Below are 19,634 nucleotides of genomic sequence, written 5' to 3'. Positions count from 1 at the left end.
CAAGCAGGGACGGGGCTGTGGTCAACTGCCAGAGCCATTTGCATGTGTTCCAGCTACAATGGGTGTGCACCTGGGCAGCAGGTTCCCTGGAATCTGCCGCCAGAGGTCACCGCGGGAGCCAACAGTTCTGCTCCTCAATAGAGTGCACCAAATTGCGAAAGTGTTGTGATGTATCAATCAGACGCGCCACTCATCAAACTCAGAAAGAACTTAGGTCGGTAATATTGTATTTCTGTATATTTACTGAAAGTTTATAAACATTTTCTACAAAGATAAATGTTGCTGTTGTTGTGGTCTCAAGCCCTGAGAGTGGTTTGATGCAGCTCCTCCATGCTACTCTATCCTGTGCAAGCTTCTTCATCTCCCAGTACCTACTGCAACCTACATCCTTCTGAATCTGCTTAGTGTATTCATCTCTTGGTCTCCCTCTACAATTTTTACCCTCCACGCTGCCCTCCAATACTAAATTGGTGATCTCTTGATGCCTCAGAACATGTCCTACCAACCGATCCCTTCTTCTGGTCAAGTTGTGCCACAAACTTCTCTTCTCCCCAATCCTATTCAATACTTCCTCATTAGTTATGTGATCTACCCATCTAATCTTCAGCATTCTTCTGTAGCACCACATTTCGAAAGCTTCTATTCTCTTCTTGTCCAAACTATTTATCGTCCATATTTCACTTCCATACAAGGCTACGCTCCACACAAATACTTTCAGAAATGACTTCCTGACACTTAAATCTATACTCGATGTTAACAAATTTCTCTTCTTCAGAAATGCTTTCCTTGCCATTGCCAGTCTACATTTTATATCCTCTCTACTTCGACCATCATCAGTTATTTTGCTCCCCAAATAGCAAAACTCCTTTACTACTTTTAAGTGTCATTTCCTAATCTAATTCCTCATCATCACCCGACTTAATTAGACTACATTCCATTATCCTCACTTTGCTTTTGTTGATGTTCATCTTATATCCTCCCTTCAAGACACTGCCCATTCCATTCGACTGCTCTTCCAAGTCCTTTGCTGTCTCTCACAGAATTACAATCTCATTGGCAAACCTCAAAGTTTTTCTTTCTTCTCTATGGATTTTAATACCTACTCTGAATTTTTCTTTTCTTTCCTTTACTGCTTGCTCAATATACAGATTGAATAACATCGGGGAGGGGCTACAACCCTGTCTTACTCCCTTCCCAACCACTGCTTCCCTTTCATGTCCCTTGACTCTTATAACTGACATCTGGTTTCCGTACAAATTGTAAATAGCATTTCGTTCCCTGTATTTTACCCCTGCCACCTTCAGAATTTGAAAGAGTATTCCAGTCAACATTGTCAAAAGCTTTCTCTAAGTCTACAAATGCTAGAAACGTAGGTTTGCCTTTCCTTAATCTTTCTTCTAAGATAAGCCGTAAGGTCAGTATTGCCTCACGTGCTCCAGTATTTCTACAGAATCCAAACTGATCTTCCCCGAGGTCGGCTTCTACTAGTTTTTCCATTCATCTGTAAAGAATTCGTGTTAGTATTTTGCAGCTGTGACTTATTAAACTGATAGTTCGGTAATTTTCACATCTGTCAACACCTGCTTTCTTTGGGATTGGAATTATTATATTCTTCTTGAAGTCCGAGGGTATTTCGCCTGATTCATACATCTTGCTCACCAGATGGTAGAGTTTTGTCAGGACTGGCTCTCCCAAGGCCGTCAGTAGTTCCAATGGAATGTTGTCTACTCCGGGGGCCTTGTTTCGACTCAGGTCTTTCAGTGCTCTGTCAAACTCTTCACGCAGTATCATATCTCCCATTTCATCTTCATCTACATCCTCTTCCATTTCCATAATATTGTCCTCAAGTACATTGCCCTTGTATAGACCCTCTATATACTCTTTCCACCTTTCTGCTTTCCCTTCTTTGCTTAGAACTGGGTTTCCATCTGAGCTCGTGATGTTCATACAAGTGGTTCTCTTATCTCCAAAGGTCTCTTTAATTTTCTTGTAGGCAGTATCTATCTTACCCCTAGTGAGATAAGCCTCTACATCCTTACATTTGTCCTCTAGCCATCCCTGCTAAGCCATTTTGCACTTCCTGTCGATCTCATTTTTGAGACGTTTGTATTCCTTTTTGCCTGCTTCATTTACTGCATTTTTATATTTTCTCCTTTTATCAATTAAATTCAATATTTCTTCTGTTACCCAAGGATTTCTACTAGCCCTCATCTTTTTACCTACTTCATCCTCTGCTGCCTTCACTACTTCATCCCTCAAAGCTACCCATTCTTCTTCTACTGTATTTCTTTCCCTCATTCCTGTCAGATAAATGTATTTAAACAAATTTTAAGAAACAAGTACACAAAAACAGTAAAGTGTAAACTGTATGTAATGAAAATTTTGCTCTAAAGGAACTGCCAAGTGGACAGTGTATTCTGTTTATGATTCTGTTGGAACACGATGTTTATTTACTCCTCAGTAACACAATGATACTAACCTTACCACAGCTGAACCCCCTGTTCTGTATTTCTAGAGATAAAATAAGAAACAAGTGCTCAATTTTAATTTTAACAGTGAGCAGCCTCTGTTGCACCGTTTACCTAGAATTTACCTAGGTTTCAGTCGGGATACTGGAACAGTACAGCACTCGTGGCTGCCGCATCGCGGTCGTGAAGTGGGGCCGAGGCAGTGCCAGATAAGTTTTACTATCTGACGATAATTTATGGATTTGTAGTTTTAGCTTGACGATGTCCACTATGGAAAAATAATAGATAGTGTTATTCTGAAGAAGGTTGGGTTAAACTAACTGAAACCCAGGTAAATTCTAGGTAAACAACGTAACTGAGGCTGTTCATTATTAAAATTAATATTTATACAGTTGCTGACAGGGCTGCGAAATGTTGAAGATATTTAAACAAGCGTTCAACGAGGCACTGAAATGTTGCTTTTTGATTAATAAACAGAATATGCCCCAATCGTTTGATTAAGGCTAAAATACATTAAGACTAAATTTTCTCTATGTAAATAAATCTGTAAAATAAGGAGAACAGGTCATGATTTAATGTAGGAAATGCATTTTTGTGCTGTTCCTATAAAGAATATTCCACAAACATTGCCCTGTAAAACAAGTTGAAGACAGCTGCTAATTACAATTGCCTTGTTTGAATTAAGAACCTACTTTCCTTTTCCATTAATGCCACATCTCAATTTATTATGCTGCATTTTAGAACTTTAGGAATTTTGCCCATTTCCACATCATTCCTCTTTTCCTTATGCCATGCCTGCCACAATGGACCCATGCCCCATCTTCCTGCACCAGTTCAGGAAAGTATTCCTTTCTCTAGCTAGAACCTAGTCTCACATCATGTTTCTTAAATGCTGCCTAAATCATTTAATCACCGCAATGACTAAATGTAAAAATTCCTTTCTCTGTTTTCCACCCCTCCTTCCAAAATGGCCTTCACCTTTTCAGATTCTGCCACTCCCTGGCCCTCAGAAACCTGGTTTGCAAAAACACATCTTCATGGCACCTCTGTTCCCTCTGTGAGCTACAACAACTGTGCAATCCCTACTACACATATCACATCTCTGAAACTGAATCCCTTGCACTCCAGCATTCCAGATACTACTTCCATACATAATCCAACCTGATGACATTCTACTGCAACCTCAAGGCATCACTATCCTACCCACAGTATTTCTCCTTGTCAACCCCTCATTGTATCCAAACCATACCTAGCTGACCTTTTCAGCTTGCCACATCCCTCAAAACTCCCTACCAACTCCCCATCAAGTCCAGAGCCAAAACATTCCCACAACACTATTAACCAAAACCTTCAGCCCACAGAAGTCTTAGTCCTATCCAAAGGCCTCACCTTTAGCCATACACCCAAATTAAACCACGCTTGACTTGACAAAGACCTACTCCCCGTTCCCTGCAATGGGAACACTTCTTTGAAACCAATCTCTCCAACTAACGCCAACCTAATCCCAATACTGAACACCAAGTCTCCTAGTTCATGCCACCATCCAACTGTGAACCACCTCCCCCTCTCCCTGCCACCTAACCACCCACTGGGTCACCCTCCAGGAATTCCTTACCTCCATCTTGTCCTCACCATCCTCAGAACTTCAACTTTTCAGCAGAGGGAAGGACACCGTATACAACCTCAAAACAAATCCTGACATAACCATCCTACCTACAAAGGTTCCACCACTGTTGTTAAGAATCCCAGTGACTGCCTGGCAGAAGGCCTCTGCCAATTACCTGACTACTCCATATATAAACTCTGCCAGAATGATCCCATCCCACAAGTCCAACATAACCTCGAATCCCTGCTGAAAGCCTTAGGCTGTCTCCAAAACCTCTCCCCTGAATCCATTTCCCTCCTCACCCTTATAACATCTCACACCCCACCTTTTACAAGTGCCCCAAAATCCACAAACCCAACAATTCTGGACACCATTGTGACTGGTTATTGTGCACTCACTGCAAGAATTTTGGCCCTCACTGACCAACAACTCCAACCAACTGCCCATAAACTAGCTTTCCACATCAAAGACACCAACCTCTTCCTTCACCAACCCTCCACCATGCCCAGCCATTTAACTCCTGGACCCCTGCTCATCACTGTTGGTGCCATCGCCCTGCACACCAACATCCCTCATGCCCATGGTCTTACCACTATTGAAAGCTAACTTCCCTAACATCCTTCAGACTAGGCACCTACTACTTCATTCCTCATAACCTTAATAACTTTATCCTAACTCACAACTACTTTTCCTTTGAGGGGATGTATACTAACGAATCTACAGCACACCCATGGGCACCCACCTGGCACCCTCCTATGTCAAGCTCTTTATTGGCCATTTAGAGGAGACATTCCTAGCCTCCCAAATCACCAAATCCGTAGTCTGTTTTGGGTTCCTTGATGAAATCATGATCTGGACTCAGGGCCAGCACATCCTACCTTCATTCATTCTCTCCCATCCACTTCACCTTGTCCTCCTCAACCCAGCATGCCACCTTCCTGGACGTTGACCACCTCTTCTCTGATGGCTCCATTCACACCTTTGTCCATATTAAACCTACCAACCACCAAAAGTATCTGCATTTTGACAGCTGTCATCCCTTCCACACCAAAAATCCCTCCCATATCGCCTGGCCAGGAGGTGTTTTTTTTTAGGGTGCAAAACTGCTATGGTCATTATAGCGCCCGGTCTGTGACTTAGGAAACGGTAAAAAACGAAAATGGAAACCAGCAGCAATGGGAGCGAAACTCAACAAAATTGGAGAAACTAAAAGCAGAAGGAAAGCTTAAAAAACCATTACAGAAAGGGGTTGGTTGTCCTCAAAAAGAGCTTCAAATGACTGACGTCATCTCACTGGCACTAATAAACTCGAGAACGCGATCGGCTGAGCATGTGTCATCTGCTGAAACGGACGATATTTCAGGCGACAGCTGTAGACGGGCGCGTAACAGAGTAAAATAGGGGCACTCAAGTAAAAGGTGTCTTACCGTCCACAGCTGAGAGCAGTGGGGACAGAGTGGGGTAGGATCGCCACTTAAAAGATGTCAATGGCTAAAAAGACAGTGCCCTATCCGGAGTCTAGTTAAAATTACCACCTCCCAACGACGCGTTCGGGAGGAAGAGGTCCAAGCACAGGGAAGAGCTTTCATGTCCCGCAATTTATTATGAGGAAGTGTCAACCGATGTGCATGCCATAAAAGAACGACACGACGACATAAAACACTCCGTAGATCGGCAAAGGGAATCGTGCAAATAGCTGGCCGAAGAAGAGAGACTGCAGCCTTGGCCACTATATCGGCCGCCTCATTTCCACAGATACCAACGTGTCCTGGGATCCAGATGAACGCCACCGAGATGCCCCCCAAGTGGTGCAAGTGTAGGCAGTCCTGAATCCGGTGGACCAGAGGGTGGACAGGGTAGAGAGCTTGGACACTGAGGAGAGAGCTGAGAGAATCTGAACAGATAACATACTGTATCCACTGATGGCGACGGATGTATTGGACAGCCTGGAGAACAGCGTAAAGCTCCGCAGTATAAACCGAACACTGGTCGGGAAGCCGAAATCGATTTGGGGTGTCGCCAACAATATAGGCACTCCCTACACCAAATGATGTTTTTGAGCCATCAGTGTAAATAAATGTGGCTTCCTTCATTTGTGCACATAGAGCAGAAAATGCCCGACGATAAACAAGAGAAGGGGTACCATCCTTGGGAAACTGACAACGGTCACGGAGCAGGCAGGTCCGGGGACGGAGCCAAGGCAGTGCTGTACCCCAAGTTGTCAAGAAAGTTTTAGGAAAGCGGAAGGAAAGAGAATGGAGCAGTTGACGGAAGCGGACTCCCGGTGGTAGTAGGGAGGAAGGGCGGCCTGCATACCCTAAATCCAAGGGGGCGTCGAAAAAAATGTCATGGGCCGGATTAGCAGGCATGGAAGACAAATGGCTAGCATAACGACTTAGAAGGACAGCTCGCCGATTGGACAGTGGAGGTTCAGCAGTCTCAGCATAAGGACTTTCCACAGGGCTGGTGTAAAAATCTCCAGACACTAAACGTAATCCACGGTGGTGGATAGAGTCGAGACGCCGAAGAATAGACGGCCGAGCAGAGGAGTAAACTATGCTGCCATAGTCCAATTTCAATCACACTAAGGCGCGATAGAGGCGGAGAAGGACCACTCGGTCTACTCCCCAGGAGGTACCATTCAGGACACGGAGGGTGTTGAGGGATCGCAGACAGCGAGCCGAAAGATAGGAAACGTTGGAGGACCAGCACAGTTTTCTGTCAAACATAAGACCCAAGAATTTAGCGACGTCCGAAAACGGAAGGTTGACAGGTCCTAGATGTAAGGAAGGTGGAAGAAACTCCATACGACGCCAAAAATTAACACAAACGGTCTTACTGGGAGAAAAGCGGAAGCCTGTTTCGATGCTCCAAGAGTGGAGGCAATCGAGACAGCCTTGAAGACGTCGTTCAAGAAGGCTGGTCCGTTGAGAGCTGTAGTAGATCACAAAATCGTCCACAAAGAGGGAGCCCGAGACATTAGGAAGGAGACAATCCATAATTGGATTTATGGCAATGGCAAACAGTACAACACTTAGGACAGAGCCCTGGGGTACCCCGTTTTCTTGGGAGAAAGTACGGGAGAGATTAGTGTTCACCCGCACTTTAAATGTGCGCTCTGCCATAAATTCGTGAAGAAAAAGGGGCAACCGACCGCGAAAGCCCCAAGAGAACAGTGTGCAGAGGATGCCTTTCCTCCAACAGGTATCGTATGCTCTCTCCAGATCAAAAAATATTGCTACTCTCTGGCGTTTCCAGAGAAAATTGTTCATGATACAAGTGGAGAGAGCAACAATATGGCCGACTGCAGAACGATGCTTTCGGAAACCGCATTGGGCAGGTGTTAAGAGACTGCGGGACTCCAGCCACCAAGCTAAACGTCAATTCACCATACGCTCCAAAACCTTACATACACTAATCGTGAGAGAAATGGGGCGATAGCTAGAGGGGAGATGTTTGTCCTTTCCAGGTTTCGGAACAGGAACGACGATAGCTTCCCGCCATCTTCTGGGAAAAGTACTGTCGGTCCAAATTCGATTATAAAGGCGAAGGAGGTAACGCAGACTATGTTATGATAAATGCAGCAACATTTGGATGTGGATACCATCTGGTTCCGGGCCGGAGGAGCGAGAAGAAGAGAGTGCATGTTGGAGTTCCCGCACGGAGAAAACAGTATTGTAGCTTTCGCGATTTTTAAAGGAGAAAGCAAGATGTCGCACTTCTGCTGCACGTTTCTTCGGGAGAAACTCTGGCGGGTAATTTGAAGAGCTCGAAATCTCAACAAAGTGTTGACCCAATGAGTTAGAAATTGCAACGGGGTCCACTAATGTATCACGCGCGACAGTGAGCCCAGAGACCGGGGAGAAACTAGGCGCGCCTGGTAACTGTCGAATCCGACTCCAAATTTCCGAGGAGGGAGTGAAGGTGTTAAATGAGCTAGTAAAGAAGTCCCAGCATGTCTTCTTGCTATCGCGGATGACGCGACGGCACCGCGCACAGAACTGCTTATAGCGGATACAGTTGGCCAAAGTAGGATGGTGTCTGAAAACGCGAAGAGCACGTCGTCGCTCACGTATTGCGTCACGGCATGCCTCGTTCCACCAAGGAACTGGGGGGCGCCGGGGCAAATCGGAGGTGCGAGGTATTGAACGTTCCGCAGCTGTAAGAATAACCTCTGTAATATGAGTGACCTCATCGTCGACGCTAGGAAAGTGACGTTCATCGAATGTCGCTAGAGACGAAAAAAAGTGTCCAATCGGCTTGGGCAAACTTCCAGCATCTCAGGCGCATATATGGCAGTTGTGGCTGCAATCTAAGGACACATGGAAAGTGGTCACTCGAGTGTGTATCAGCAAGGGCGAACCATTCGAAGCGCCGAGATAGCGGAACAGTACCGACCGAAAGGTCCAAATGAGAGAAATTTGTCGTGGAGGCAGACAAAAATGTAGGGTCCCCAGTGTTGAGACAAACAAGATCCGCTTGGTGGAAGACGTCTAGCAATAGCGAGCCACGCGGACAAGGATGTGGAGATCCCCAAAGCGGGTGGTGGGCATTGAAGTCCCCAACCAGGAAATAGGGGGGTGGAAGCTAACCAAGAAGATGAAGGAGATCAGCTCGTGCCATTGGTGTGGACGATGGAATGTATACAGTACAAAGAGAGAAGGTGTATCCAGAAAAGGGAAAGACGGACAGCGACTGTTTGGAAAGAAGTGTTTAAGGGGATTTGGTGATAATGAAGAGTATTATGGAGAAGAATCATGAGTCCTGCATGTGCTGGAGTGCCTTCAACAGAGGGGAGATCAAATCGTACTGACTGAAAATGGGGGAAAACAAAGCGGTCGTGGGGACGCAGCTTTGTTTCCTGAAGACAGAAGATGACCGGCGAGTAGGATCGTACGAGGATTGTCAATTCATCCCGATTGGCTCGAATGCCGCAGATATTCCAATAGATAATGGACATAGGGTGGACAGAAAATGGAAGAATGTGATCTAGGTTGCCGTCAACTCAACGACTGCCCAGAGCTTGCGACCGACAGCGTGGAATGGCACTCAGCCGAAGGCAGAAGATACTGATCCATAGGTTGTTCAGGAGCAGCTCCTGCCACCAGCGATCGACCGGTTGATCGGCCGCCAGCAGTGCGCCTCGGCGACACAGAAGACGGCCGAGGGCGGTTACCGGCAGGTGGTGCTGTAGATGAGACACGCCGTGGCAGAGAAGGAGATGAACTGGGTTTCTTATTAGCCTTCTTGGAAACGAAGTTTAGATGCAGGAGGAACCGATGGTTGTGAAGTTGGGATACATAAAAAAAATCTTCATGAGTACGCTCTTTTTTGGAAGTCCGGGTGTCTGACTTTTGGGATCGAGATTTAGCAGAATCCGATGAAGGGTGAGCCATAGAGTGAGCAAGCGAAAGTGTGAAGGTTGAATGGGCGATCTTTGCACTGGCCGATCTGACGACCATGTCACTAAAGGTGAGATCACAAGTCTGCGTGGCCACCTCCGTTGTTGGCCGAGGAGAGGCAAGGACAGTGCTGTATTTTCCTGTCTGGGGCACAGTGGGCTTTCGACTGGCGAATAATTTTCGAGCAGCAAAGGTCAATACCTTTTCCTTCACTCTGATTTCCTGAATGAGCTTTTCGTCTTTAAAAATGGGGCAATCTCGAGAGGAGGCAGCGTGGTCACCCATACAATTGAGGCAACGAGGGGATGGAGGTGGACAAGCACCCTCATGGGCATCCTTGCCACACGTAACACATTTGGCTGGGTTGGAACAGGACTGGCTGGTATGATTGAACCACTGACACCGATAGCAACGTGTAGGGTTTGGGACGTAGAGGCGAACGGAAATTATCTCATAGCCCGCTTTTATGTTCGATGGGAGTTGAACTCTGTCAAACGTCAAGAAGACAGTACGGGCTGGAACGATGTTCATGTCAACCCTTTTCATGACTATGAACAGCCGTTACGCCCTGGTCAGACAGGTAGTGTTGAATTTCCTCGTCAGACAATCCGTCGAGGGAGCGTGTATAAACGACTCCACGTGAGGAATTTAAAGTGCAGTGCGCTTCCACCCGGACAGGGAAGGTGTGGAGCAGTGAAGTACGCAGCAATTTTTGTGCCCGGCGTCTCTGATGGCGCGCTCCTCCCTTGTGGGGGCCCCTTCTGAGGGCACTCCTGCCTTAGGTGATTGTTCACACCTCAGGTCACATCTCCCGAGAAACGGACGGAGGGACCAATCGGCACTTTCGGAAGATATCAGCTCGGGTAATCACCCCTCCCTGGGTCTGGCCATTATCAGGGGGTATGTACGTGTCCTACCTGTCTACCCGGGGCGGGGAATTACGCGTTACCCCTTACCGGCTATGCATGAAAATGCATGGGTCGGCCTTCTGACACGCGCAGGGAGGAAAAAAGAGAAAGGGAAAAACAAAGAATGGGAAAGGAAAGAAGAGAGGTCTCAAACGCCACAGCGGAGAAAAGGGTAAAGAGAAGAGGTAAGGAAAAGAGGTAAGGAAAAAAGAAGGACAAAGGAAGGATGAAGACGTGCAAGCAGAGAAAGCGAAGAATGTGTTACATTTTCGAGCGTCCGTCTCCGGACGTAGGCACAAAACATACACCCAGAGGGGGAGATAGGGAAGGAAAGAGCTGGAGGTGAGGGGTGGGGGGGCGAAGATGGGGGATAGTGAAGGATGCGGAAAAGGAAGGTATGCAGCCCAGAAAGGAAGGAGGGCCACATTAGCTTGCGGTTCCGTGCTCGCTACGCATGTATCCACCACAAAAGAGTTGCGGACCTCCTGGGGGGAGGCCAGGTGGTGATGGTGTATCTCCAGTGACAAGAACTTCCTTGCCCAATATGCTAAGGGTCTCACTTAATCCTTCACTGGGACACTATCCCCAGACCTATTCCACAAACAGATGCCTTGTGCCATTTCTCCTCACACCCCCTATCCTTTCAACACCCCCAAGAACCCACCACACAGGAGTGCCCCTTCTTTCTTCTAATGCCACCCTGGACTGGAACAACTGAACCACATCCTTCACCAGGGCTTTGTTATGTATCATGCCATGAAATGAGGGACCTCCTGCCCAATGTCCTACCCATACCTCCTACAGTGGTCTTCTGTCACCCAACCAACCTCCACAACACCCTAGTCCATCCCTATGACACTCCCAATCCCAAACATTGGCCACAAGGATCATATCCCTGTGGAAGACCCAGGTGCAAGACCTGCCCAATCCACCCACCCAGCCTTTCCTATCCCAGTCCTGCAGTACGCTTATCATACCCCCATCAGAGGCCAGACCACCTGTAAAAGCAGCCATGTCATTTACCAGCTCTGCTGCACTCATTGTACAGCTTTTTATATTGATGTGACTAGCAACCAGCTGTTCACCAGGATGAATGGCCACTGACAATGGTGGCCAAGAGCAAAGTAGACAGCCCTACAGCACAACATGCAACTGAATATAACATGCTTAATTTCAATGACTGCTTCACTACCCAAGCCATATGGATCCTCCCATCGACCACCAGCTTTTCTGGACTGCGCAGATAGGACTTATCCTTACAATGCATTCTCCACTCCAAAAATTATTCAGGCATCAATCTATTTTAACATAAAAACCCCATACCCTCCACCCAACAGTTTCCATCGCCTTCTATCCTAGAACCACCTCCCTATTCTCATTTCCCACCACTTTGTGTGCCGCCCTCTGCCTATGTACCTGCCCATCTTCCCTACATCTACATTTATATTCTGAAAACCACCATGAGGTGCATGGCAGAGGGTACATCCCATTGTACCAGTTACTAAGGTTTCTTCCCATACCATTCACATATGGAGCGTGGGAAGAATGATTGATTTAATGCCTCTGCGTGTGTGTGTGTGGGGGGGGGGGGGGGGGGGGGGGGCAGGTAATTACTCTAATGTTATCCTCAAGATCCACATGTGAGTGATACTTACGGGGCTGTAGTACATCCCCAGAGTAACCACTTAAAGCCAGTTCTTGAAACATTGTTCAAAGACTTTCCCAGGATAGTTTACGTCTGTCTTCAAGAGACTGCCTATTCATTTCCTTCAGTATCTATGTGACACACTTTCATGGAGTAAACAAATCTCTGACCATTCATGCTGCCTTTCTCTGTATGAGTTCAACATCCTCTTTTACTCCTAGCTGGTGCAGGCTCGACACACTTGAGCAATATTCTAGGACCAGTCACACGAGTGATTTGTAAGCAATCTCTTTTGTAGACTGATTGCACTTCTCCAGTATTCTACCAATAAGCCAAAGTGTACCACCTGCTTTACCCTTGAGTGAGCTTATGTGATCATTCCATTTCATTCCCCTACAAAGTGTTACACCTTGGTATTTGTATGAGTTGGCCAATCCCAACAGCGACTCTCTGATGATATACTCACTACGTTTTTTCATTTTGTGAAGTGCAAAATTTTACATTTCTGAACATTTAGAGCAAGTTGCCAATCTCTGCACCATGTTGAAGTCCTATCAAGATCTGACTAAATATTTATCAGCTTCCCTCACATAGTAAATCATTACAGACATCTGCATTATCTACAAAAAGCCTGATTTGACGATTAGTGTAGTCTGCAATGTCATTAATGTACAACATGAATAGTAAGGGTCCCACCACACTTCCCTGGGGCAAACCGAAGTCACTTCTACATCTGACCATGACTCTCCATTCAAGATAACATGCTGTGTCCTCCCTACCAAAAAGTCCTCAATCCAGTCACAAATTTCACTTGATACCCCATATGAATGTTCTTTTGACGATAACCATAGGTGCGTTACTGAGTCGAATGCTTTTCAGAAATCAAGCAACATCTGGTTGACTTGATCCAAAGCATTCAGTATGTCATGTGAGAAAAGTGCAAGTTGGGTTTCACATTATTGATGTTTTCAAAATCAATCCTGGCTGGCACTGAGGAACTCATTATGCTCAAGATATCTCATTATGCTTGAGCTCAGAATGTGTTCTAAAATCCTACAACAAATTGATGTCAAGGATACTGGATGGTAATTCTGTGGATCACTTCCACTACCCTTCTTGTAGACAGGTGTGACTGACTTTTTCCAACAACTGGCCATAGTGTTTTATTCAAGGAATCTAACATAGGTTATGGTTAGAACGGGCTAACTCAGCTGCAAATTGGGGCCTGGAGCTTCTCTCTTCCTCTGTCCACTTCCCCCTTCCCCTTCCTCATCTTCCTGCCCTACAGCCTCCCGATGCTGGATCTGTTGGCAGTCTAATCCCTGCACACTCCACAAGAAATCTCTCTTCTCTCCAAGATACAGTACCCAAAAAATTCATTATAATCTAGTTCTTGGTAGATCGAACAGTCCAAGGGTTACTGCTGATTCATAGTGTCTGACAGGCACAATGCTTTGGCAATCAGTTATGTCCCATCAGCAGGTGTGCTGATGAGCTGATCTCCTGGGGGCACAGGGAATGGCAGTCTTCCTTCTGTCTGAGTCTCCATAATTAATTTTATGTTGAAATGAATGGAATTAAGATGTGTGAGGAAGTAATGAAGTTTGTCCCTTTAATGAGGAAAGCTGATGAATGTGTCCACATAATGGAAAAAAAAACAAGTGGGTTTCCATTTGGATGCTGTCAGGGCTTCAAGGAAGAACTGCTCCATATATAAATTTGCAACTATAGTCAAGAATGGGCTGCCAGTTGGGATTTCCCTCCATGGAAGGGACAAACTCCACGACTTTTTTGCGTATCTGAATTCCATTCATTCTAACACCAAGTAACTATGGAGACAGGGGTAGAAGGGAGACTACAGTTCCTTGACATTGTGGCCAGGACAGGAGCTGAAAGCACCCCGGGCCATGGTGTTCTTTGGAAGAAAATGCACAGTGACCTACACTCTCAGGAGACAGATGCCACCAGGCTGTGCAGAGAATGGGATACTAAAAGCTCTACTACACAAAGAAAGCCTCATCTTACATGCAGAGAATCTACCCCAGGATTTTTTTTGTTTTGTTTTAGGGCACAAGAACAACTAGGGTCATGCGCATCCATGTCAGAACCGCCGAACATGAAGATGAAAAAGGAGTTAAAAATGACTACACATTAAGCCCAATCGACAGAAGGAAAGAGAGCTATAAACATGGACATGGAGGAAGGACAATAAAGTACTCCATAGAGACAATGGACATTCTGAACTAAAGAATAAATGTCCTTCACCATATTGCTACAAAGGATAAAAAGTAAAATGTGGTTAACAGCCCAAGTGTCATTCGCTAAACTGGCCAATAACTCAGACAGCAAACATAAATGAGACCATAATTGGTTAAATAAAGGCATTCCATCAAAAAATGGCAAACTGTCAATGGTTGAGGGCCATTAGCACAAAGTCGTGGGAGATCACCACTTAAACGGTGATGGCTAAAAAGACAGTATCTAATACGCAACCTAGCTACAATGATCTTGCGGCAAGAAGGCCGAGAGGTGGTCGGCCAAGCCACTGGGAGAGATTTATTTCTGCAGAACTTGTTCCCATGAAGGAAAAACCAGTGGTGATGCCAAAGTGATGCCACCTGCTGACGGAGGGCAACACAGATCATCTGAGGGAATGAAAGAACTAGCGGGCTAAGGTTCAAGGACTGCAGCCTTGGCATCAGCGGCCTCATTGCCCATCAGACCAGCGTGACCAGGGACCCATACAAATATCACAGTGACTCCATCCAGAGTGAGCAAGTGAAAGCTTTCCTGGACCCATTGGGCTAAGGTATGGACAGTGTACAGCACACAGGCTCTGAAGGGAACTGAGAGATTCGGAGCAAATGACACAATTTAAAACCCTGTGTCACTGGATGTACTGCATGGTCTGATACAGGGCAACGAGATCTGCTGTAAATACTGAGCAGTGATCCGGAAGCCGTACCGAAAAGTGTCGGAATCAATGATGAAGGCACATCCAACACCACAGTTAGTCCATGAGCCATCAGTGTACACAAAGGCAAAATCACGAAGTACCCTAGGAAAGTTGAGAAATCCCAGAAATTGGAACACTTTGGAATTAGTTACTTGACAGGGTACATTAGGAACTCTCTGCACTTCTCTGCTACAGCACAACCTGTGGATGAAAGCACAGAACGAGTCAGCCACTGCTTTTCTACCGTACTCTGGCACACTATTGGGAAAAATTGGGTGCATACTGAAAAACCACCAGTAACAACTGCCTTTGGCCTAGCCAATAAAACAAGGGCAGTATTTAAGAATGCCAAAGACGATCATGGTTTACAGAGGGCTGGGGTATATCAGATTAAGTGCCAATGTGTCAAGACATTGAACAAACAGTGTACACCATCTCAGATTGATTCTGAGATACCGGTAGCATACTTGAGTAATGTGTCTCAACAAGTCAGTAGTTGCAGAGCAGTATTTGTCCGAGACTCGTGCAATGGAATACGAATATATCAGGATCCTAGCAAAAACTTAGAAATACTGGGACAGCATCATTACAGCATCTATAATCTCAACAAGGCCTGGAAACCAGCATTGAGTCTAATTAAGAAGATACTAAGCAAACAACTTTCCATTGGCCATGACACATGGAACAACTACACCAATGCCACTACAAATGGGGCACGTCACTGAGCTTTGCCGCCACAGGTGTAGATACATGTCCTCAGTTGTGGACCACCTACAGCAAGACTCAGGGGACATTAAAGAGGTCGTTTCATCAGGGCACCTGATGATGGAGACCAATCACTGAAATATTGTGGCGGTTTGGCACTATGAACCAGCAGTTACCTGCGGACTGTTCGCTCAACACATACAATGGGAGAAACAGAGAAATTAATCTTCAGTGATTTAAAGAACAGGTTGCACATTTCAGAGAACCTTAAAATTTGTACCATTTTCATCTCATTGTCTCCAAAACTATAGGTCAGATCTGCAGATAATAAGACCTGCATGTAATAACTCTTCTCTGCCCTCTTCTCTGAAATGAGAACACTATCAGCTGAATTGTAGCTTACTGCGGTCTGTACACCCTACCGCAGCACAATGGAGTGTCCTCTCACCAGAACAAGAAGCTAAGCATTATCCAACTTTATCTCATCAACAGATGATTGAGAGAGACTTTATTTCATGTTTCAAAGTGGGTATGACATGATCAAGTAATTGACTTTACCAGTCATCATTAATTTTGTCACTTCCAACCACTTTGCTCCCTCCAAACGGATTTTTATGTATCTTAACAGACATGAGTGATCATGTAAGGGACAGAGCCAGGGGATTTTCTGAACACTTTCCTTGGCTGTCACATCCACTAATTTGTTTCCATGGAATCCCATTAAGCTCCAATGCCCAACAGAGTGATACATTATTCTCCAACCTTCAATGGTGAAAAAGGCTGTTCTGGGTGTTCTGACTGGGTACAAGTATACATTGAACTGCACTTTGTCAGGGCAGATGAAAACTCTCTCAGCACACATGTCATATCTGTCCCAGTGTTCTTGAGACAGCGTGTAACTTTGAACCAAACACTAGATGTTTAGTTGGCTCCATAAGTAAATCCTGCAGGCACATTCAGCCACTGGAATCCCACAAATAATGATCACTGCATGGAACTCCTTACTGTGGATGTTATACTACTAATGCCAGTGGCAAATATATTAACACTTCCTTGAAGGACATCTTACATGTTTAGAGTTAAAAGCAAGACCAACAATCTCCACAACATTTTTCACGACATATGTTTATCTCTCAAGCCTAAAACAAAAACAATGACACTTTACTGATACATCAAAATACATACTGAAAATTTTAAGAAAGACATGCTCATAGAGTATGCTAAATTTGAGAGCTATATTCCTCAGATCACATGGATAATAACCTCAACTTCGCTCGCAAAATTATCATCATGAAATTACATACCTTAAATTCAATATTGGCACCCATTGCCTTTGCAGCATCAATTGCTCCAGCATGTGGCCAGCTGCCCTTGCCGTCATCTGATCACAGAAAATAAGAGAGGCAAACATTCACAATTAGTACTGATGATTCTAAGCAACCCACAACTGTTTCATAACATTGCAGTTTTATCAGCGTATCGACTGAAAAGAAAACTGTGAAGGTATGGCACAATGTTTTGCAGCTAAAAATTTAAATGCATACTAGCAAATCGAACACACTTGCTTCTTCATAGGGCTTCATTGGCATAAAAATACGTAAATAAAATGATGATCTGTAACAAGTTAAACGGAATTAACACATGCTAATTTTGGAAAATGAGGAGCTTACCTTGTTTTCCTAATGTTACTGTAACACCTTTCAGAACTTTTGCGGCAAGGACAGGAGCTATGCAGCACAAAGCAATTGGCTTCTTTGCCTTGTGGAAATCCTGAAGTACTCTTGCCACATCTGGATTTACACTGCAGTCTGCTCCTTTCACAGCAAAGTCACATCTGGGTAAGAAGTGAAGAAGCGATTTATAACATTGCACTAAAATTGAACTCACCTCTAGAAAATTTACAAAACGGTGAACATTAAAAGAAACATGTGAACTGTGTTGCAAACACTCCCATTATGATGCCACAGATACACAACACTGAGCACATGAAAAATTCAAACATAACTGCTAACACACAGCATGAGAAGGAATAAAATACACAAATAAATAACAGAGTGAACATTAAACTGCTTCCTTGTGACTTGCTACTGTAAAATCAGGCATTAATATCAACTATGCAGAGCAGACATTCTCAATCTTTTTTAGAGGTGGAACCCTTTTGGAACACTTAGTATGTTACAGATCCCTGAAATAAACAAAACCTAGTTTTATGTTCATAACACATTATACTCTACTGACATCTACAACAATATACAAAACTACACAATACACAAAATAACAATGTACTGATTTCACTGTAGATTGATAAAATTGCTTTTATTTAATGAGAAGAACTAAGATTTATTTTTTTATTTTTTAACCAATTGTTTAATGTCAGGCTCGAAAGAAGAGAGGAGAAGATACATGTAAGGTTCACCATCCTGTCTACTGCGGTATTTTGTTTTGCAGATGCACATGCTGAGAATCCTGTTTCAAGCAAGATGTTGTTGGAAACAGTAGAAGAACAGTCACAGCCTGTGTGACAAATTGTGAACATTCACAACAAATCCTGCACCAGAAATCATCAAGTGATATTGTTTTGAACAATTATCCCATGCTTGAATCTGATGCTATTTCTACAAATTATTCATAAGTTTGACATATTTTCTGATTTCTGTAAATTTGACACAAAATGGTTCTGAACCTATGCCTTCATTTTCAGTTTTGTATTCTGATCTTCAAGAAAACACGCCTCAAAAGTTGTGTACAGATCACAGAGACACTGTACCAATTATTCAAATATTTCATTTAGTAATTCTGCTGTCTCACCCATCAACCTTTCAGTGTTAAAAAGTTTTCTAGTTCTCTCTTGCCAACACAAACGATGCAAAAAATTTAATTTTGTTAAGGTTGTTAACTTGTTATTAGTATTGAAAACTGCTGTTTATTCCTATTAAAGACAGATTTACCTCATTAATTTTTCCAAATGTTGTGGTTGTTGTGGTCTTCAGTCCTGAGACTGGTTTGATGCAGCTCTCCATGCTACTCTACCCTGCAGTACATACTGCAGCCTACATCCTTCTAAATCTGCTTAGTGTATTCATCTCTTGGTCTCCCTCTACAATTTTTACCCTCCACGCTGCCCTCCAATACTAAATTGGTGATCCCTTGATGCCTCAGAACATGTCCTACCAACCGATCCCTTCTTCTAGTCAAATTGTGCCACAAACTCCTCTTCTCTCAATTCTATTCAATACCTCCTCATTAGTTATGTGATCTACCCATCTAATCTTCAGCATTCATCTGTAGCACCACATTTCGAAAGCTTCTATTCTCTTCTTGTCCAAACTATTTATCGTCACTTCCATACATGGCTACACTCCATACAAATACTTTCAGAAACTACTTCCTGCCACTTAAATCTATACTTGATGTTAACTAATTCCTCTTATTCAAAAACACTTTCCGTGCCATTGCCAGTCTACATTTTATATCCTCTCTACTTCGACCATCATCAGTTATTTTGCTCCCCAAATAGCAAAACTCCTTTACTACTTTAAGTGTCTCATTTCCTAATCTAATTCCCACAGCATCACCCGATTTAATTCGACTACATTCCATTATCCTCACTTTGCTTTTGTTGATGTTCATCTTATATCCTCCTTTCAAGACACTGTCCATTCCATTCGACTGTTCTTCCAAGTCCTTTGCTGTCTCTCACAGAATTACAATCTCATCGGCGAACCTCAAAGTTTTTATTTCTTCTCCATGGATTTTAATTCCTACTCCGAATTTTTCTTTTGTTTCCTTTACTGCTTGCTCAATATACAGATTGAATAACATCGGAGAGAGGCTACAACCCTGTCTCACTCCCTTCCCAACCACTGCTTCCCTTTCATGTCCCTCGACTCTTATAACTGACATCTGGTTTCTGTACAAATTGTAAATAGCATTTCGCTCCCTGT

At 44.3% G+C, this 19,634-nt stretch overlaps 1 protein-coding gene across 2 annotated transcripts in view; it reads right to left on the bottom strand.

Moving 5' to 3' along the window:
- The window catches only part of LOC126481208 (ES1 protein homolog, mitochondrial-like), a 66,868-nt gene that overhangs the window by 8,758 nt on the left and 38,476 nt on the right, over nucleotides 1-19,634 (bottom strand). For both annotated transcript variants that reach the window (XM_050104810.1, XM_050104809.1), the window contains exons 5-6: nucleotides 17,361-17,524; nucleotides 16,995-17,071 (exon numbers count right to left, since the gene is read on the bottom strand). In XM_050104810.1, the coding sequence (XP_049960767.1) occupies nucleotides 16,995-17,071; nucleotides 17,361-17,524 (241 nt within the window). The remainder of the gene's footprint in view (nucleotides 1-16,994; nucleotides 17,072-17,360; nucleotides 17,525-19,634) is intronic.

This window comes from Schistocerca serialis, chromosome 5 (genome assembly GCF_023864345.2).
Source record: "Schistocerca serialis cubense isolate TAMUIC-IGC-003099 chromosome 5, iqSchSeri2.2, whole genome shotgun sequence".
Classification (NCBI taxonomy): domain Eukaryota; kingdom Metazoa; phylum Arthropoda; class Insecta; order Orthoptera; family Acrididae; genus Schistocerca; species Schistocerca serialis.
This window is presented reverse-complemented; position numbering and strand designations above follow the sequence as displayed.